The 17876-nt window shown below is 40.5% G+C and overlaps 2 protein-coding genes across 4 annotated transcripts in view; both read right to left on the reverse strand.

The window, feature by feature from the left end:
• Positions 1-1944: 1944 nt before the first annotated feature.
• On the reverse strand, positions 1945-8453 carry epas1a (endothelial PAS domain protein 1a). 3 transcript variants are annotated; one of them, XM_071463344.1, is made up of 9 exons: positions 8098-8453; positions 7201-7367; positions 5515-5762; positions 5279-5363; positions 5013-5113; positions 4724-4887; positions 3334-3440; positions 3055-3223; positions 1945-2611 (listed from the first exon to the last, which is right to left on the reverse strand). In XM_071463344.1, exons 1-9 carry the CDS (start codon positions 8121-8123, stop codon positions 2548-2550), a joined length of 1131 nt encoding a protein of 376 aa, XP_071319445.1. In that variant the 5' UTR covers positions 8124-8453; the 3' UTR covers positions 1945-2547. The 3 variants fall into 3 exon arrangements, with proteins under 3 accessions (XP_071319445.1, XP_071319446.1, XP_071319447.1); XM_071463345.1 differs by lacking the exon at positions 8098-8453 and adding an exon at positions 7647-8072; XM_071463346.1 differs by lacking the exon at positions 8098-8453 and adding an exon at positions 7688-8070.
• A 139-nt stretch (positions 8454-8592) lies between these two features.
• Positions 8593-17876, reverse strand: part of prkcea (protein kinase C, epsilon a) — a 32445-nt gene continuing 23161 nt past the window's right edge. The window contains exons 7-15 of the mRNA XM_071463341.1: positions 17337-17479; positions 16025-16127; positions 15208-15422; positions 14677-14850; positions 14408-14562; positions 13969-14107; positions 12882-13070; positions 11315-11461; positions 8593-10477 (exon numbers count right to left, since the gene is read on the reverse strand). Of these exons, the coding sequence (XP_071319442.1) occupies positions 10328-10477; positions 11315-11461; positions 12882-13070; positions 13969-14107; positions 14408-14562; positions 14677-14850; positions 15208-15422; positions 16025-16127; positions 17337-17479 (1415 nt within the window). The 3' untranslated portion in view covers positions 8593-10327. The remainder of the gene's footprint in view (positions 10478-11314; positions 11462-12881; positions 13071-13968; positions 14108-14407; positions 14563-14676; positions 14851-15207; positions 15423-16024; positions 16128-17336; positions 17480-17876) is intronic.

Raw genomic sequence — 17876 nt, forward strand, 5'->3', positions numbered from 1 at the left:
CTGAACACATTTTGCAACAGTATTTGTTTTTGGAGTCATGCAGTGTAGCATTCCCTGACATATCTGTAAAGAAAAATGATCAGTGACTAAAAAGAGTTAAAACCAGTTGGTTTGTAGATAAAATTGTTGTCGTTTATGTTCTTTATTCTACAAGTATTGCTGGAGCTTATGATTTTAAACTTTTTTCCTTCCCCATGCACATTGGAAGTAGGTGAAGCTGTCGCATAAATCCCTCTTTGCATCTAAGAACAGTTCCAGAGAGGAACATGGCCGCCATGTGGCGCTGGCTGTCACTATGCTTTGTTTCACTGACAACAGTGAAACACTAGGTGGAGCAAGTCTCTCTCCCTACGAGCTGTATTCTGACTGCATCAATGTGAGGGTGAGAATATGCATCCTCTGAAGCTTCAAACCAAACTGAGGCTCCTGAGTGAGGTGAAAAATCTGAACACACAAAATAAAAAAAGTGTGAGATAATGAATTACCTCACAATAAATTCTGTTATACTGGAGAGTCCATAAGACTGAGCTGTCAAAAGGTGTGAAATAATTTGTATTTAAATGCACCACAGCATTTAGATTTTTGTGTTTCCGTCTCTTTTTTTTTTTTTTGTTTTTTGTTTGGCTTATTTAACAAAGACACTGTGAACATTAAAGGGCCGTTTCACCAAATTGCAAAAAACATCATTTCTCACTGGCTTTTAAAGATATAGCCATGCAGACGGATTCATTCCCCAGTATCATCAGAACTACTTTCTAACAAACGCAGAGAAAACGGCTGCTGCCTGCTGCCACTACAACCACAGGCCGCAGAAAAAGCATGGAAGTAGCGTACAACAGTCGCTTCAAGAGCATTTAGATCGGTGTGTGTGACAGAGGAACCCTGCAGATCCTTTACTTGAGTAAAAGCTGCAAATGTGCAGTAGAAAAATACCCAAGCGTCCTGCATTAAAAATGTCACTTTAGTGAAAGTATATCAGTAGATATTATAATGAAAATGTGCTCAAACTATCAAAAGTGATAACATTTCATATATAAGTTATTTCATATGACTTTTATTTGATTATTAATGATGTGGTGCTAATTTGAACTCTTTTATATACTGTAGGGTTGTTTAATCTATAAAAATGCATCATAATTATAATTCAGAATTATAATTATATAATTACAATGTCATCATATGTTTTATATGTAAAATCTTAATCTATAGAGTCAATTATAACTAAAACTGTGGAATTGCCTCAAATTTGTACTTGAGTAAATGCCCGTAGTTACATAACATACCAGTTATATTTTGTAACGCAGGTCCTGACTACACATGAAATACAGTTTTCACCCAAGTGCAGTGAAATTTTAATGTAATTGTCCAGGCAATTTTTGGGCTTCAAATCAACATTTCAGCATTTATGTGTGTGTGTGTGTGTGTGTGTTGTGAGGCCAAGGGACTGATTGTTGCAACTCACAGAACAAAAAAGAAAAACAAATCTTTTTTTACAATATGTGTGTCGATTTCCTAATTTTCTTCTTTTTTTTTAATTCATTATTTTTGTTGTAATGCATTTTAATTTCCAGATTGTTTTCAATTCAGATTCATACGAGTAAAAGCCAGTTGAACTGAAACTTGAAATAGTTTCTTTATGTGTGTGGGTTTGTGTGTGCGGGGTTGCGTTTAGTGTGTGTGTGTGGGTGTGTGTGTGTGTGTGTGTGTGGGAGGGAGAGAGAGAGAGAGAGAGAGAGAGAGAGAGAGTACGTAGAGGCCGAGAGGTAAAAAGTTGAAAAAGTTCTCACGAGAACTTTCCTCTTGAGTGTTGCTATTCAGGAAGCTGTGGCTTTGACTTGTGTCTGCTCACATCTCTTCATCAGCACAATGCATATCTCACTATATATACTATGTGTGTGTGTGTGTGTTTGTGTGTGTGTGTCTGTGTCTGTGTGTGCACGGTTCAGTTTGTCTGCGCTTTACAGTCAGATGTCACCCCACGTGTCAGGTGGCCCAGACGGAAACCCCAAAGGAACTAAGGTCAGGCCAGAGAGGTCAGGAAAAAGTCAAACTGCCTGGTTTCGTCAACAAATTTCATCTCTAACTACGCCCTGTCAACTGTCTGTCAACCACAGTCTACACTATGAGCTTTCAGTTTTCTTTGAGGATGGCAGAAGTTGTGCTACTGCAGCAATCATGCAAAAGTGTGAAGTAAAAAGTTTAAAAAAACACCTTTTGTGACGAGTTATCTCTTGAAGCCATCAAAGCGTACCTGAAACTACAGCCCACTTACAAAAAACGATATTTTCCCAGGGTTTGGTTTAAGTATCTGGCTGCAATCAATAGCTCAGATAGTTCAAATATTCGCAGCTTTATAAATACTACACATGAAAGAGTGTCATTGAAACATCCTCAGGGACATCCGGGATTGACATAAACACAGAAAGTCTTTTGAAATAAAATGTTTTATGTTTAATTTGATGAAAATGACTGGTAGAAATGCACAGAAGGAGGTAGAGCAGATTTTATTGGATGAGGATTCAGCAGATTCTTCTTAATACTCCGATTTCAGCTCAAATATCTGTTGAGAGTCTGGTCCAAAGAGAGCTGAAGGGACGGCTCCTCCACTCCGCTGCGAGACACACCAATACAGCATGAAACCATGTATTAGTGATAATATTCTGAGTGACACTAAAGCTGCTGTTTCTATGGGATTACCGCTGTAATAGAAAAATAGCTTCAGTGCTCATGATTGTGTCAGGAGATATGAATGTCTGTACGAATTTCATGGAAATCCATTCAGTATTTCTTGAGAAATTTCACTGACATCCACATACATCAACGTCATGGTAAAACTAGGGGAAACACACAAACATGAGCGTGCTTCATCCTCTGCGGACCTGTGTGAAAGTCTGTGGCAAATTTCATTTTAATCCATCAAATAGTTGTTGAGATATTTCAGCCTTGAGCTTGGCTAAAAATAAAGGCAACAAAATGTTTGTTGCGATGGATTCACTGTATCGAGGTGGTTTCAGATGTCTGTATGCAGACTTCAGATGACACGCACATACACACCTGAGGACATAGGTCACACAGAGGATGCAGAGCGGCTGGTGGGCGCCGGGTCTGGACTTGGAGGGTTTGACGCTGGGGATGACGGCGCTGTGACTCTCCACCCAGACGTAACCTCCACCTCTCACCAGCATCCTGTACTGACCGCTGACCGACTGACTCTTCAAACACACTGCAGGGAGAGACAAACACACACACAGAGGTGAAATCAGGTACAGCACATACAGGTATGCAATGTGTGTGTGTGTGTGTGTGTTTATGTTTGTGTGCATCACTACTCACAGTTTAGGTGATTTTTGGTCAAACACTTTATGTCCAGTGTGTGACAGAGATCATAGATGGAACGACCCAGCAGCTCCTGAGGACTGTAGCCTAACAGCAAAGTCACTCTGCACAAACACAAATGCACAAAGCAACAACGACATGAACTTATTTTCCACAAGTTTACCGTGTAAATTCCTTACAATGACTCAAAAAAACCGTAAAAACACCAAGTCTCTGAGTTTTACTTCATCAGCTGCAGACACAAACAAGTTTATGCTTCACTGATATTATGCAGTTGTTGGTCTAAAATAAAAAAGGGAAGCTTAAAGGGGAACAAAGCAGCAGTTATGGTTCTGAGTGATTTTATCATCACTGTCACGTTAAATTAACCCCTTAAAATTCAGCTTTCTCTCTTTTATTTCCCTTGCAGTAACTTGACAGAAATCCGGATCTTTTCGTTTCTCACACTTTCAGTATGATATATTCTGTGTCAGCTTGTTTCAGTTTTTCAGGGGAAGCTATATAATGTTTACATAATTTTGTTCAAATGTTAGTTTCAATAATGTTCGGATGCCTAACTTGAATTTGTAATGAGGTTCTAGAGGTTTTAACACAAAAAAAATATTATGTTAGAGACAGCAGATGCTTCTTTGTGTTTATAAATATTATTTGTAAGGAAATTTCTTGCAGCATTTTTACAACAACATGGTATTAAGAGTTCTTAGTCGCTAATCAGAACTATGAGAGATTAGACATTTTCTTTCCATAAAAACCAAACCAGAAAGAGTAAAATTTTGAAAACCAACTGAATTAAAACTTAAAGTTAAAACCGACTGTGACCATCATAGCAGTGTAGTTAACACTGACCCTGGAAATGATCAGTCAGCCGCAGAGAGCCTGCGAGTGGTTTGCATTGACTTTGTTGATTTGGATCATTTGATGTTTGGAACCAGCAGAACAAATATCAGTGCGTAGCAGCTGCTGAATAAAAGAGGATGAGCACTGAGTTTAATAAATGTCCTTCCTTTTTCTTAACAATTTCATAATATGCACCGTTGCAAAATGAAAACACAACTCTCCCTTGGCAAGCAAAAACAACTCATATAGTGTGCAGCTGCTCCCGTTTTTCAAACCAGCGGCTTTCAGTCTGTCTTTCACAGAAGCTCCTTTTTTACTTTTATAAAAACATATTCTTACACCAATACTTTCAGTAACCTTGAAGCAGGGTAATAATACTTCCACTTGGGTTTTTGGTTTCTTTTTCAGTCAGCTGTTGCTTCCTGATTCACAAGTAATACTAACGCACAAATACAAGCTAGTTGGTAAGTGTGCAAAGGCTGCCCATTTAAATAAATAGCAACTCACTTGGATACAGAACGTGTGTGTGCTGTACATTTGTGTAAGTCACCTCTGGTCACAGTATGTGAACCTCATGTCCATGCTGTGCTGGCTGGTGAAGGTGTGTGTGCTGAGGAGTGTGTGTGAGAGGGGCAGAGGTTGGCAGGTAAGCAGCAGGCAGGAAACAGAAGAGGGAGTCACACACACCTTCGCTCGTCCCTGACAGTGCAGGACCTAAAACCACACAATTTTATTTAAAGCTTAGCAAACAAATATTACCAGAAACCTTTCGATGCTCATTAGTTTCAGGAAGAAGGAAAAAAAAGTGTTTGTTTCAAGTGTTTCTGTTTCTCACCCACCTTCCACGTAGCTGATTTGAGGTTGGCGCTTCTTCCTCTGTGTGTCAGAGCGCTTTTTATCCTCATGACGAAGTCCCTCTTTGCACCAGACCACACTTGCTCTAAAAAGCATACAAAGCAATTTATTGTCCTACATTTAAAAAAACGGTTTAAATCTACATGACTTCTCAAAAAAAAAAGAAAAAAGAAAAAAGAAAAACACAATCACAGGCGATACAACCCAAGCTGAACACAGAAACCACACACATACACACACACACACACACCTGCCGTTAGCCGTAGATTATTTCTGATTTCTTCGTGGTCACATGGATGAGTAAACTCAAAAATGTTGTGTCCCATCAACTCAGCCTGTCAGAAAACATAAAGCACACTTTAAATCCTGAACCCTAAGTGTTCACCAGCACATCATTCATGTTCAAATGTGTGTGTGTGTGTGTGTGTGTGTGTGTGTGTGTGTGTGTGTGTGTGTGTGTGTGTGTGTGTGTGTGTGTGTGGATACCTGTGTCAAGCCCATATATTTGCTGACATTGTCAGACAGGTAGATCATGTCTCCCTCAGTGGACAAGACCATCAGAAACCCCTCCATGATCCTCAGGTACATGTTTGTCTCTTCAGAGACTTCGACTTCCTCCGTTCCTTTCTCCTCCTTGTCACGTCCTCCATCATGCATTTGCCGTTCCTCTCCACCCTCCAACACTTGTCCATATCTTACTGTGTGACTGGTCTGTGCTTTCAGCCCAGCGCTCCCTGAAACAGCAAAAGAAAGAAAGGGATTATATGGATTGTCCTATCGTCTGATTTTTCCAAAAGTTTATTTTGGTCAACATTTTCAGTGGGTTTGGTATTTATGGTGTCTGTGATAAAAGGAATCTGTGTGTGCGTGCGTGTGTGTGTGTGTGTGTGTGTGTGTGTGTGTGTTGTGGGGACCTCTGACTGTCTACAGGTTTAGGGGGACTTGTCTCCCTTATGGGGACAAAAAGTAAGCACCCATACCATGAACTGTTAGATTTTACGGTGAAGACATGTTTTAAGCTCAGGGTAAGGTTAGGTGTAGGTTAAGGTTTGGGTAACAGTTAAGTTTAGGGTATGGTTTAGATTAGGTAAATTGTTTATGGTTAGAGTAAGTCTTCAGGGACTTAATGTAATGTCCTCTGACGTGATGGAGACACCACCGTGTGTGTATGTTTGTTTTCCCGTTATTATTACTGATGTTATCAAGGACTTCCTCTATCTAACACTCATCTACAGACAGTTCACCTCAACCGACTTATCAGTGAACCCTGAAATATGTTTGCTACATTTCAGTACATTTCAAAAATACTTAACAACATATACATATAGAATATATAAACAAACGGCTTTGTACATTTTGGACACTGTCATTTTTTAACATCTGCGGGAATTCCCAAACTGTCTTTGAAGCAGCCGACAAATCAACATCTGTCTTTACATCTGCAACCTTCAATTCATCTTTCTAATGTGTTGATTGAGCAGAATAAGACTAAAGACAGAATAAAGAAGCACTCAACCAAATATTCAAAACATAATTTTCAATTCAATTCAGTTTTATTTGTATAGCGTCATATCATGCATTATCTCAAAGCACTTTACAGGATGAGGTCAAAACCTTACAATATTATAGAGAGAAACCCAACAGTTCCCACAGTGAGCAAGCACTTGGCGACAGTGGGGAAGAAAACCCCCTTTTAACAGGTTAGGGTTAGGGTTAGCTAACCCTATGTTAACTTATTTAATTTCTGTATTCGTTATTTTAAGTATAATTAAATCATCTGTTTATAGTTTGTATTTTATTAGTTGTCATTATTTGCATATAAATACTCATTTTTTTGTTTATAATTTGTTATTCAGTCAGTGGCACAGGAAAGACTATAAAAAGTTACATTTCACAACCGCATGCCCAGAAACAGTGAAACAGAAAGTATTCACTTCTGTCAATTCTTTCATTATATATAACCTGTCCTTTAAATGTGGCAAAATATACAGCAATATTAGATATATGAATTTACACTAACATCATCTTCAGGTATAAATGTAGTTTTTTGCATATTTTTATCAGGGAAATCTACTTTTTCCAGAATTTATTTCATTTGTTTCATGTGCATGACACATACAGTGATCAGGGATGGTGTTAAATGTCTTTAATGTGTGTGGTGACTTTTGTTACCTTTGAGCAGTGTGTGCATGCGTATGTAGCTGAGGGTGAGGCGAATGACAGAGGGCTTGTCCAGGTTAGCTCGGACCGAGGGCTGGAGAGGCAGGAGCTGAGACAAATCTCCAAACACGTCCGACTCCACTCGGCGTCTCCTTCTGGCCGCCTCACGGCTGATCGCCCTAGACAAAGATCAAACAAAAAAAACAAAGGAACAAAAACAAAAACACAATGATTGAGATGAGTAAGAGCTGTCACTGCTAAAAAAGTGTATAATGAAAGAAAAAATTATCACAGACACACTGCATGTCACAATAGGAAGAAGTGAGACATTACAGGGTATGACAAACAGTACTAGTAGGCTCTGCACACAGTAACTCTGTAGTGTCTGTATTGATTAGGGAAATACATTATCACAATACTATGTAAATTTCAAAGGGAAATACTGAACTCTTTCTTACATTTTTTGATGCATTTCAGGTTTCTAAGGCACTAATCTTACCTAATCTTACCCAACACTTCCAACTAAGATGACACTGGTGAGTAAGGAAATCTCCAATTTTTAGTTATTTTCATGCTTTTTTTCCACTTTTAATTTACTTATTTTTTACTTTCACTTAACATGCTGATGGTAGAGCTTTTACTTGTATTTCTCCAGTGGGATGTTGTTACTTTTACTCAAAGAGTTTAAAAGAGAAGTTCTGCCACCACTGATGAACCCACTGGGAGGGACAGCGGGTCACTGTGGTCAAGATTCAAGTGATCTAAATGCCCAGTGTAGTTACAACACCATCTTTGGCCTCACCACATCACCTCAGTCATAGACCACACCATAGAAACAAGTCAATTCAACATGTAGATGAATGTATTGAACAAAACATTGTCTGTGCACAAAGCAACATGCAGCTTTACCTTCTCTTCTCCTTGTCGGCTGTCATTGTGTCCAACAGGTGTGTCTGTCCGGTGTCATGGTGAAAGTTGGCTCAGAAAAAAAAAAAAAGAGATGTTCACAGCACAGCAGGGAATCTCCCCACTACAATTTACACCATCACAGGCAGTCTAATTAATCACAGAGGCAATCGGTGTTGCCAAATGTCACAAGGCAAGTGGTTCCCCGCAGCACAGATGACTTGATCAAACTCCAGCAAGTGTCTCCTCTCCTCCCCTCTGCATGTGCATCACCTCCAGGCCCCCAAAGCTGAGCATGGTGATAGGTCAGCTGACCAGGAAAAGCATCACCCTCCCCTCCCCTTCTTCCCTCCCTCCTCTCCACCCTCTCGTCTCTTCTTCTTCTTTTTTTACACAAACTTTCAAGCATCCCACAGGCCCGCCTCTGTACAGCAGCAGAAAAATAAATAAATCTGAAAAAAAAAGATGAAGGAAAGAAGACATAGACGGGTCTGGGAGTGATGTAGACAGCTCAGTGTTTTATTGGAATCAGACCAGACAGGACTAGCCTGGCTGTTGCACTACATTTTGGCACAGAGTAAGATAGAAGTGTGACCAGGAACAGCCCTACCCCTGGGTGCACGAAGCTTCACTACACACCAACTCTACTGCACACAGAGCAACCAGCTCGCCTTTAGATCACTGTACAGTACACGCGACAACAGTCCTTCTCTGTGTGTGCATGTGTGTGTGTTTGTAAGAAAGAGAGTGAGAAGAGGAGGGAGGAGGCAAAGGAAAGAGTCTGTGTGTGGTGTTTTGTGTGGGTGTGTGTGATTGAAATGAGAGGTAATTCAGCTGCTGGTTCTCCACATTTCTTTTCACCCGGCTGTAACAGACCTATAATAGTATAGTTATGTTATTATACACAAAGGATTCCTCCAGATACACTTTACAATAATAATAATAATAATAATAATTATAATAATTATAATTAAAAAAAAGAGAGAGCAATAAGAAAGAAAAGCCATTCTTGAAAAAAAAGCAAAAGTCAGAAAAGCAAGTGGTTTTGGCTGAGTGAGACAGCTGCTAGAGGTGGGAAAGGGGAATTGGTGCTTTGGAGGAGAGGGGAAGGGGAAGGGGGGCTGAAAACACTGATGGTAACTATAGAAACAGAAATGCTGAGGACAAAAAGTCACACGCCAACAGAAAAAAATCACGCATTCACACAAGAAAATGTACATTCACGGAAAAAAAAAAAAACGCCCACGGGCCAGCACGGTCGCACCGGCAGGACGGACGTGGACTCTGAAACTAGCAGATGGATGAAGTAGCTGGAAATCGTGCTTTTCACTGCTACACAGGCCGCCTGTAACACTCTGCTCCACATAATTAGTTCAATAGCCTGTAACTTGTAAGCTCGACATTCACTTTGTACACACAAGACAGATGAGAGCAAGATTTCAATCATCCACAAAAAAAAACCCCACACATTTTGAGGAAAAAACAAAAGACAAAAATAACACATGAACAAACAAAACCATAAAATATATATATAGTCAGGGTATTGCACAAAGGGTATTTGGCCCTAACTGGTCCACAATAAGGACAGTAATAACACAGGTAGGGTGCTTGTCCATGCGCCACGACTCTCCTTTACTAGCAGACAATACCAACACAATACAGCCACTCAACACAGGCTATATACAGGCCACTGCACCCAGCACCCACAGTCGACATGTATACAGGTGCTGGGGAGAGAAGCAGTGTAAGTGTATGTACATGTGTTTGTTTGTTTGTGTGTGTGTGTGTGTGTGTGTGTGTGTGTGTGTGTGTGTGTGTGTGTTTGGTTGTCTGAGCATATGCGGTGAGCCTGTAGGTATGTGAGAGCGTGTAAAAACTTGGGATTGTAGTGTGCATTGGTGCGAATCAGCGTTAGAAGTGTGCACATGGGAATGTGTGTGAGAGCATGTGCAGGTGTGTATATTCATATTCATATTCATATTCATATTCGTAATAAACCCAGGCAACAAGAACAACACAATGCAAGTAAAGAATATTCCAAAAGTAACAACAACCAATAGCTTCAAAGTAAAGGAGTGACCATGTGTGTGTGTGTGTGTGTGTGTTTTGTAAAGGGATTTATGGTTCTACACATGTATAAGTGTCAGCGTGTGTGTGTACATGAGTGCCAGGTTTAGTGTTATTGGGTCAGTGTGTGTGTGTGTGTGTGTGTGTGTGTGTGTGTGTGTGTGTGTTAGGTCTGTGTCTCCTCAGGGGCGCAGTAGGAGAAGTCCTTGAACTCCTCCTGGTTAATCTGTCGGATGATGGCCTCGTCCGTGGGCGTCAACACAGGGTCCTCCTTAGTGAAGTCCTGGTCAAAGTTATTCACATCTCGCTTGGTCTTCTGCAGATGCGCACGCACACACGCGCACACACACACACACACACACACACATACAGACACACAAGGACATCAGGGGAAGAAACTCCAACACAGTCTAGTGCTATGAAATTGATATTAGAGCGACACCTTCTGACCACTGACACTTACTGCCTGTTTTGTATTAGTATATGTGTGTGAAGATAACACACACCTTTGCATACACACAGGTGCACACACATGTTGGTTCGTACTCAGAAAGTGCTGATATTTCACAATCAGCTCTGCTCGGGCAACTAGACAGGTTGAATTTCTCACAGAGTCAGTGTTCTACTGTGTGTAGTTGAGACTCATTAAATGATCAAAAATATGTGAAAATTGAATTAAAAATATTGATTTATATATGATATTGAAATATGATTTCAAGAGTGATCATTGTGTAGTTAAACATTTTTTTTGTGAATTACTTTGATTGACTCTGGCAGCTGATCAATGGCTTATTAGCATTTGATGTCTTTTTTTTTTTACCACCAGAAACATTTTCTGAGCTGTTCTGGCCACAAGAGGACCTCGTTTTACAGCAAACTGCAGAGCAGAGTGATCTTGCAGGAGGATACAACAACATATGAACAAAAAACCCTGGTGAAAATCCGTTTTGTCCAGTCTGCTACATTTTTTTACAGTAAATATCAGTAAAAACTAAAAACAATAAATCTTAAATGGAGGAAACATTCATGTATTTAGAAACTTTGTGAGTCAAACAGTCACATTAGCTCCTCACGGTTGATAGTTTTTTTTTATTTACAGTTTAGTAGAGATGTTAAACATTAGTGTGTGTTTGAGTGAGTGTGTGTTTCTTACAATTCGGGGTTTAAAGGGTGGTTTGACTTTTCTCTGCTCCAGCAGGACCCAGTCGATCTCTCTGAAGAAGGGATGGGTCTTGATGGCCTCCTCACAGCCCTGGTTCACCACGCAGCCCAGACGCTTGGCCGGGTTCTTGGTCATGAACTGCACGCAAACACACACAAACAATACACCCTTTTGACTTGGAACTGTGCTGTCTGAAAACCAGACCCTTTAAACAGAAAAAAGCTCCAAGCTGCGGTTTCATCCATAAAACGACAAGGACAGAAAAAGAAACGAAGGGTTGAGCAAAAAGCATTTCAGTGCTAATAATAGAGCTGAGGCATTAATGGCTCTGTGAATGGTACAAACTGAGAGGGGTGGTGATGAAACAGGTCAGCAGAGTGCTGGTGTTATTTACTGAGACTGAAAGCTGTGTTTGCTTTTGTTCTGCTGTCTGTTCATTGTTGTGAGAGCACTTTGAGATCTACTGCGGTTTTATGATCACACTGTTATCACTTTAACCTCTTTTTATTTTCAGTGGCAGAGAAGAGTGCGGTGTAACACCTTTTGCGTTAAGTGCACTTTGAATGAGTTTGTTTTGCACGCGTGCAGCTCTGAGGACAGAAACATGAATGACAGTGTGATAACAATGATCACAAGAACAAAGGAGAATCATAAATCTTAAGTGAAACCTTTTTGCATGATGTGAAATCTTTCAGTGAAGTTTCGGAGGTTACAGACATCAGGTCAGTAATGCAGTATGGTGACTCACAGGTGAATGTCATGTCCAGCTAGGGCTGTGCAATTAACCAAAAAACTACCAAACCCAACATTTAAAACCTCTCATCAAATTAACCTTGTTCATATCATCACTTGTGCTACGTTTACACCTGGCATCTGCACTACTCATACTACCCTGAAACTGGAGACTGTTGGAGATGCTGTTGGCCCTGTTTTAGTTTGAAAACCCCAGGGTTGCTTTGAAGATCTATTGTACATATTACTGTTGTTTCCAGAGCATTTAAAAATAATGCATTTTTCTAAACATCAAAATTTAGACTCTGTCTAAATAGTTAAATAGTTTGTGGCAACTACATTTTAATCACAATCCGAAGCATCTGATTTTCTGCAAAATAAATACACTGTGATTTTCGGTGGTCACGTAACAAATCTCACTGCTGGTTCTAAGGTGTTTCCAGAGGCAGACACTCCCAACCAGTGTCTGACCAGATATTTATTTTTTTAGAATATTTAATGGCAACACATGAGAGGCACAAACTGGGGCTATAAAAAAAAAAAAAAACCCAAATCACCACATTAATGAATCTGTCCACAGACCTCCTCACAGGAAGACTTTGTTTATGTGTGTTTAGTAACGAGAAGAAACTGAAACAAAAACCAAAATAAGTCATACACTACTGATCTACTGAATTCAATTATACTAAAATTAAACTACGCCTTCAAGCCCCAGCAAGAAAAAGATGAGATTCAGTCTGATAATATAATGGCTCATCAAACTTTAATAATCAAATAAAGAAAATGTTAAAAGAGAGGTGTGTCTCAGGGGAGAGGTGAGACCTACCGCTCGAAGGATGGACACGGCCTCTTTGCTGAGCCACACCGGGTAGAGGACGTCGTCATGGAGAATCGACTCGAACAAGTCGTCTTCATTATCAGCTTCGAACGGAGGCTGTCCGGCCATCATTTCATACATCAGCACCCCGAGGGCCCACCAGTCCACAGAGGCTCCGTACTCCAGCTCCTGCAGGATCTGAATACAACAGCATGGCAACAACACTGAGCACCAGCTTCCGCCTGTGTAATGTGCTGCAACACAGGTCCGCTTTATCATTTTACCCTCATCCCATGCATTTTAACAGGATGGAAGACATGAAATCATTTACTTAAAGAATCCCTCCAGATGTGATTTAAAGGACACAAAAATAGAATTTATGAATATGCAAAAAATAATCCCTCTACAAAATTTCCTCTACTTCAATCCATTGTCAGTGTGTGTGCGCTAGAGGTTTCAAGTTGCATATGTGCATATGTACAGGTCTTAAACTCAGAATTAAAGCGCTTGAATATGAAAACAGTCCTCTAGTGTCAAAGTCTGCACAAACATCAGTGTGCACAGTTATGTCCAAGCATCCAGGTGAAGTAACAATGAGTAAAGGGAGTGAGGGAGGACTTCAAGTAAATGTAGCAATACAACAATGGAAACAGGGTCATTAGACTAGAGGACGACATATTTTCAAAAGAGAGACCAGATCATAAACCGGGGGCATGAATTTTGAAAGATTTTGAAAGATTTTAAATTGCAGGGAGAGTCAAACAAAAACATACTTTATGTTGTGTATCCAGTGTAGGATCCAGTGTTCTTTTAGTTTTTTGGGGTTTTTTTTAGGGTTTGACTCATATTAAGGACCTAAAGTCAGGATATCTCTGACTCTGCTCCATCGATCTTTGACCATTCAACTTTAATGTCTGCAGCCTTTATGGAAGTGCAATGCTAAATCACTGAAGCTCTCTAAATAAAGTGCCTCGACACTGTCCTGTACGTGCAGGACTTGAGTAAATTCAATTAGTTACCATTCCAACACAATGCAGTGTAAAAATCAGAACAACAGACATATGTATAAAACAAGGATCTTGAATGTTCAGCTCACTTCAGGGGCAATGTAGTCAGGCGTGCCGCAGAAGGTGGTGGTGGTCACTCCGTTCATGATGCCCTCTTTGCACATGCCGAAGTCTGCCAGCTTACAGTGTCCCTCGGCATCCAACAGGATGTTATCCAGCTTCAGGTCCCTGAGAGAGACACAGAGAAAGAGACAGAATTAGCACCATCTGTTTCCACAACAGTCGGGTTCGCTGGGAAAAGTGAGCATACAATGTAAAAATAAAACATGTGAATCACCGTGTAATGCAGTTAAAATGTGAAACATACCTTCTGTTATGTTTCTTATAACTGAATCATTTGTGAAATTCCCTAATAATCAATTTTCTGGCTTTTCCTATAGGGATTAACTTCTAAAACAAGATAGAATATGCTCAAACTATTTTCCTAAACCAGTCCTTGGTTGAAAAACATAAAAACGAAGCAGGTACCTGTAGATGACCCCATTACGGTGCAGGAACATGAGGGCTGAGGTGACTTCAGCGGCATAGAAACGAGAGCGAGGCTCATCAAACTTCCTGGATCGCTGAATCTGGAACATCAGGTCTCCACCGTTCACGTATTCCATCACAAAGAACAAACGGTCCTGCAGGAAGAGAAAGACAGACAGGCATGAGACTGAGAAAATGGAGATTAGCAATGAAATCTGTATATGTGTGTGTGTGTGTGTGTGTGTGTGTGTGCTGCCTGGAGGTCCTACCCGTGTCTGGAAGCAGCAGTAGAGCTGGGTGAGGTAGGGGTGTCGGCGGGCGAGGGCCAGGATGCGCTTCTCTGTCATCGTGCAGTCCACGTCGTCGTCCTGCAGGATGACGTCCTTCTTCAGAACTTTGACAGCGTAGACCTCCTCCGTCCCCTTCAGCTCTGCCAACATCACCTGGGAGGGAGGAAGAAAAAACATCGAGTCAATTCCTAATATACAAACGCAAGTCAGTATAAGCATCATTTCTTGTTTGTTACTGTCTTGTTTTCAAACTGAACAAATTGCAAAGTAGAAAAAGTTATATACGTATTGGTGGTGAAAGGTACTGTGTTTGGTGGAGAAACAAAAACAGCTGCTGTCTTATAATGTAATGCATGTGTGACCTGGTCTATTCTGGGCCCTGACAATTCATAAATTGTGAATAATGATGAACAGGGTGTTAAAAGAACAATGACAACAAAGAAAAAAAACAGTTTCAATATAAACATAATGAGCAGTAAACAAATAAACGCCTCCTCTGTGCCGTCGCACCTTGCCGAAGCTGCCTTTGCCGAGAACCTTGATAAAGTTGAAGTCCTTGAGGCTCCTCCTCTGGCTCTGTCCATTCTCCCTGCCTGCCGAGGAGGAGGACGAGGAGGAAGAGGAGGTGGTGGAGGAGGAGGAAGAGGAGAAGGAGGAGGTGGAGTGTTGGGGTCCCTGCTGGTCGAGTGACAGCGCGTCCTGCAGGCGATCTAACTCTGCCAAGTCTGTGGGTGTCATCGGAAAAGCGGATCAGACATCAGTGAAAACAGGCCGACTGCCTTTTTCCTGTTTGGCTCGTCGTGCAAAAAAACATAAAAGAGCTATTACTCATTGTTTGTTACCAATTACTTTTCAATAAACTTTTAAAAATGATGATCGCATGCTCTGTTGAAACCTGGGATGACTCAAATAAAGTATCTCTGAGCAGGGTGATTAAATAGCTGCAGTGGCCGCTGTGGTTGTCATCATCGCTTGGCTCGATTAGAACAAAAATGGGAAAAGAAAGTCAACTTTTATTTCTCAGCTCGCTAAGTGTGAGAGAATGATGACTAACTAACAAATGGTGGTGGGCGGTGGGGGATAATTCTTAGATAATTCATGTTTAGTCTTATATCTAAAAGGGCAATAACACTTTTAAGTACTTCTTTTTTAAAAGGAGCAACAATATTATTGCTGAAATCGAATTACTGCCTCTCGCTGGTAAAATTAACACATAAAAACCACATGCTGCTAAGAACGCATCTCTAAGGGCTTTGAAATGTCTGCATGTTTGCGTCAAATCTGTGTTTTCTGATGGTGTGTGTGTGTGTGTTGTGTTCGGCGTTACCCTGCTGCGAGGGGGAGGTGGGGACAGCTGGCTGGCTGAAGCTGTTCTCCTCAGTCTGAGAGAGCTCAGGAGGAGACTGGGGAGGGTCCTGCCCTGGAGTCAACTGGAGAGAGGAAGAGACAACATGACCGTTCCTTTGGGCTGACCTCTTAAAAAACTTGAGTCTCGGTTTCTCAGTTGAAGCGTGTGAATCAGTTCCACAAAATACAAAAATACACAGAATGAAACCTTGAACAGGCTAAACATTGTTTCACACACTTTGACTTGCAGTAATTTCATTAAAAGCAATAAAGTTTGTGCATCATGAAGAGTTAGATGACTTAGATTGTTACGACTCTCGTGTCTGTACAGTAAATATACAGTAAATCTAGCGCCAGATGCTAGATTAGCTTAGTTTAGCACAAAGACTGGAAATGGGTGGAAACTAACAGCTAGCCTGGCTCTCCTAAAACATAACCAAATCCACCAACTAGCACTTCTAAAGCTCGCTAATATTAATGTTGTATCTGCACTGGTTGCCTCATGGCGACAACAACAAGACTTCAAGAAGTCACTGCGCACAGCCAAGAAATAGTTCCACACATAACCCCCTAAAACTCAAACTTTTTACATTTTTTTGTAAGAATTACACAAAGAAAACACAATGTGACATTAAGCGAGCTTTCTAGGTGCTGGTTGGCAGTTGTTTTTGGACAGAGCATGGCTAGCTGTTTGCAGTCTTTATGCTAATCTAAGCTATTTGGCAGCTAACAAGTGAGAGTGGCATCAATCGTCTCATCTAATTCTCAGCAAGAGAACAAATGAGTGGATTTCCCAAACTATCTAACAATTCCTTCAAAAATTTAAATACATAATACAAAAACATAATAAAGAGTTTGCATTTCACGTAACAACAAACAAAACACAACCACCTGACAGAAGAAGATTTGCTTTCCTTCAGTTATGCTATCAAAGCTAAGACACTAAGATATTCTCATAAAGGTTAGCTTGGTGTGAAAGAAACTTGCAACTTTTTGTCTTATTATTAATAATTATTACATATTATTACTAATATTTTCTGTATCTTTTGTAAAGAATTAACTTTATTTGCAGCCAAGCAGGGTCAGTTACCAGGAGTTTCTCATTGTTCCAGACACGCAGGATAAAAACATTCAAAACCATCCATATATGTAATGAAAAGAAGAACTTGCTAGTCATTTTTGAAAAGGACCAAATGCAGAATCAAGTTTGACAGGTACAGTCATATTTCAAAATGTTGAAATAAAACTAAAGGGACTAAACGTGCAGCGCCACAGTGTGAATTATTTGTTACCTTCCTCCTGCGCTGTGCGGTGTTGGAGATCTTGTCAGGCGTGACTCCCAGGTCGGACAGGACCTTAGCGATTCCTCGGGCGTCCACACCACAGTTAGGAGCTACATTGGTCTCACACCGCCTGTGCACATTCATCTTACACACTGAAAAACAGCAAACACACATGGAAAGGTTCAGGTGAAACCTATGAAGGCATTCTGACTCACACATGGGACTTTTTTTAGAGGTTCCCTTGTAGTTAAAGGCAACACACTGTGCTGGAAGGCCATCAATACACTGTAGAACATAAAACCAAACCGGATTGCTCACTGTATTTTACTTTGGAAAGGTGCAGTACACGGATATGTTTTTTCAGGAAAAGTAAAGGAGAGGTTTTTCATGCGTGAAACCTTTGGGAAAACAGTCCAAAGCAGTCGCAAAAACAGCAAAAAAAAAAAAAAGAAAATTATTTCATTTAAAGTTAATTCACAACCAGAATCAATAATTAATTGTAGATACAGTTGGGACACATGCAACAGATTGGTGTGAATTTCATAAGAA

The sequence above is a fragment of the Trachinotus anak genome, unplaced genomic scaffold, assembly GCF_046630095.1.
Source record: "Trachinotus anak isolate AG129_WGS33_773 ecotype Australia unplaced genomic scaffold, CSIRO_AGI_Tana_v1 ptg000025l, whole genome shotgun sequence".
NCBI classification, from domain to species: Eukaryota; Metazoa; Chordata; class Actinopteri; order Carangiformes; family Carangidae; genus Trachinotus; species Trachinotus anak.

Bases quoted from the DNA above. Each gene is read 5' to 3' on its own strand.
- epas1a (XM_071463344.1), bottom strand. From the start codon at position 8,123: ATGACAGCCGACAAGGAGAAGAGAAG. The intron at 4,888-5,012 runs GTGGGTGAGAAA...GTGTGGTTTTAG, and splicing joins TCAAATCAGCTACGTGGAAG to GTCCTGCACTGTCAGGGACG. The intron at 3,441-4,723 runs GTGACTTACACA...GTGTTTGTGCAG, and splicing joins TTCACATACTGTGACCAGAG to AGTGACTTTGCTGTTAGGCT.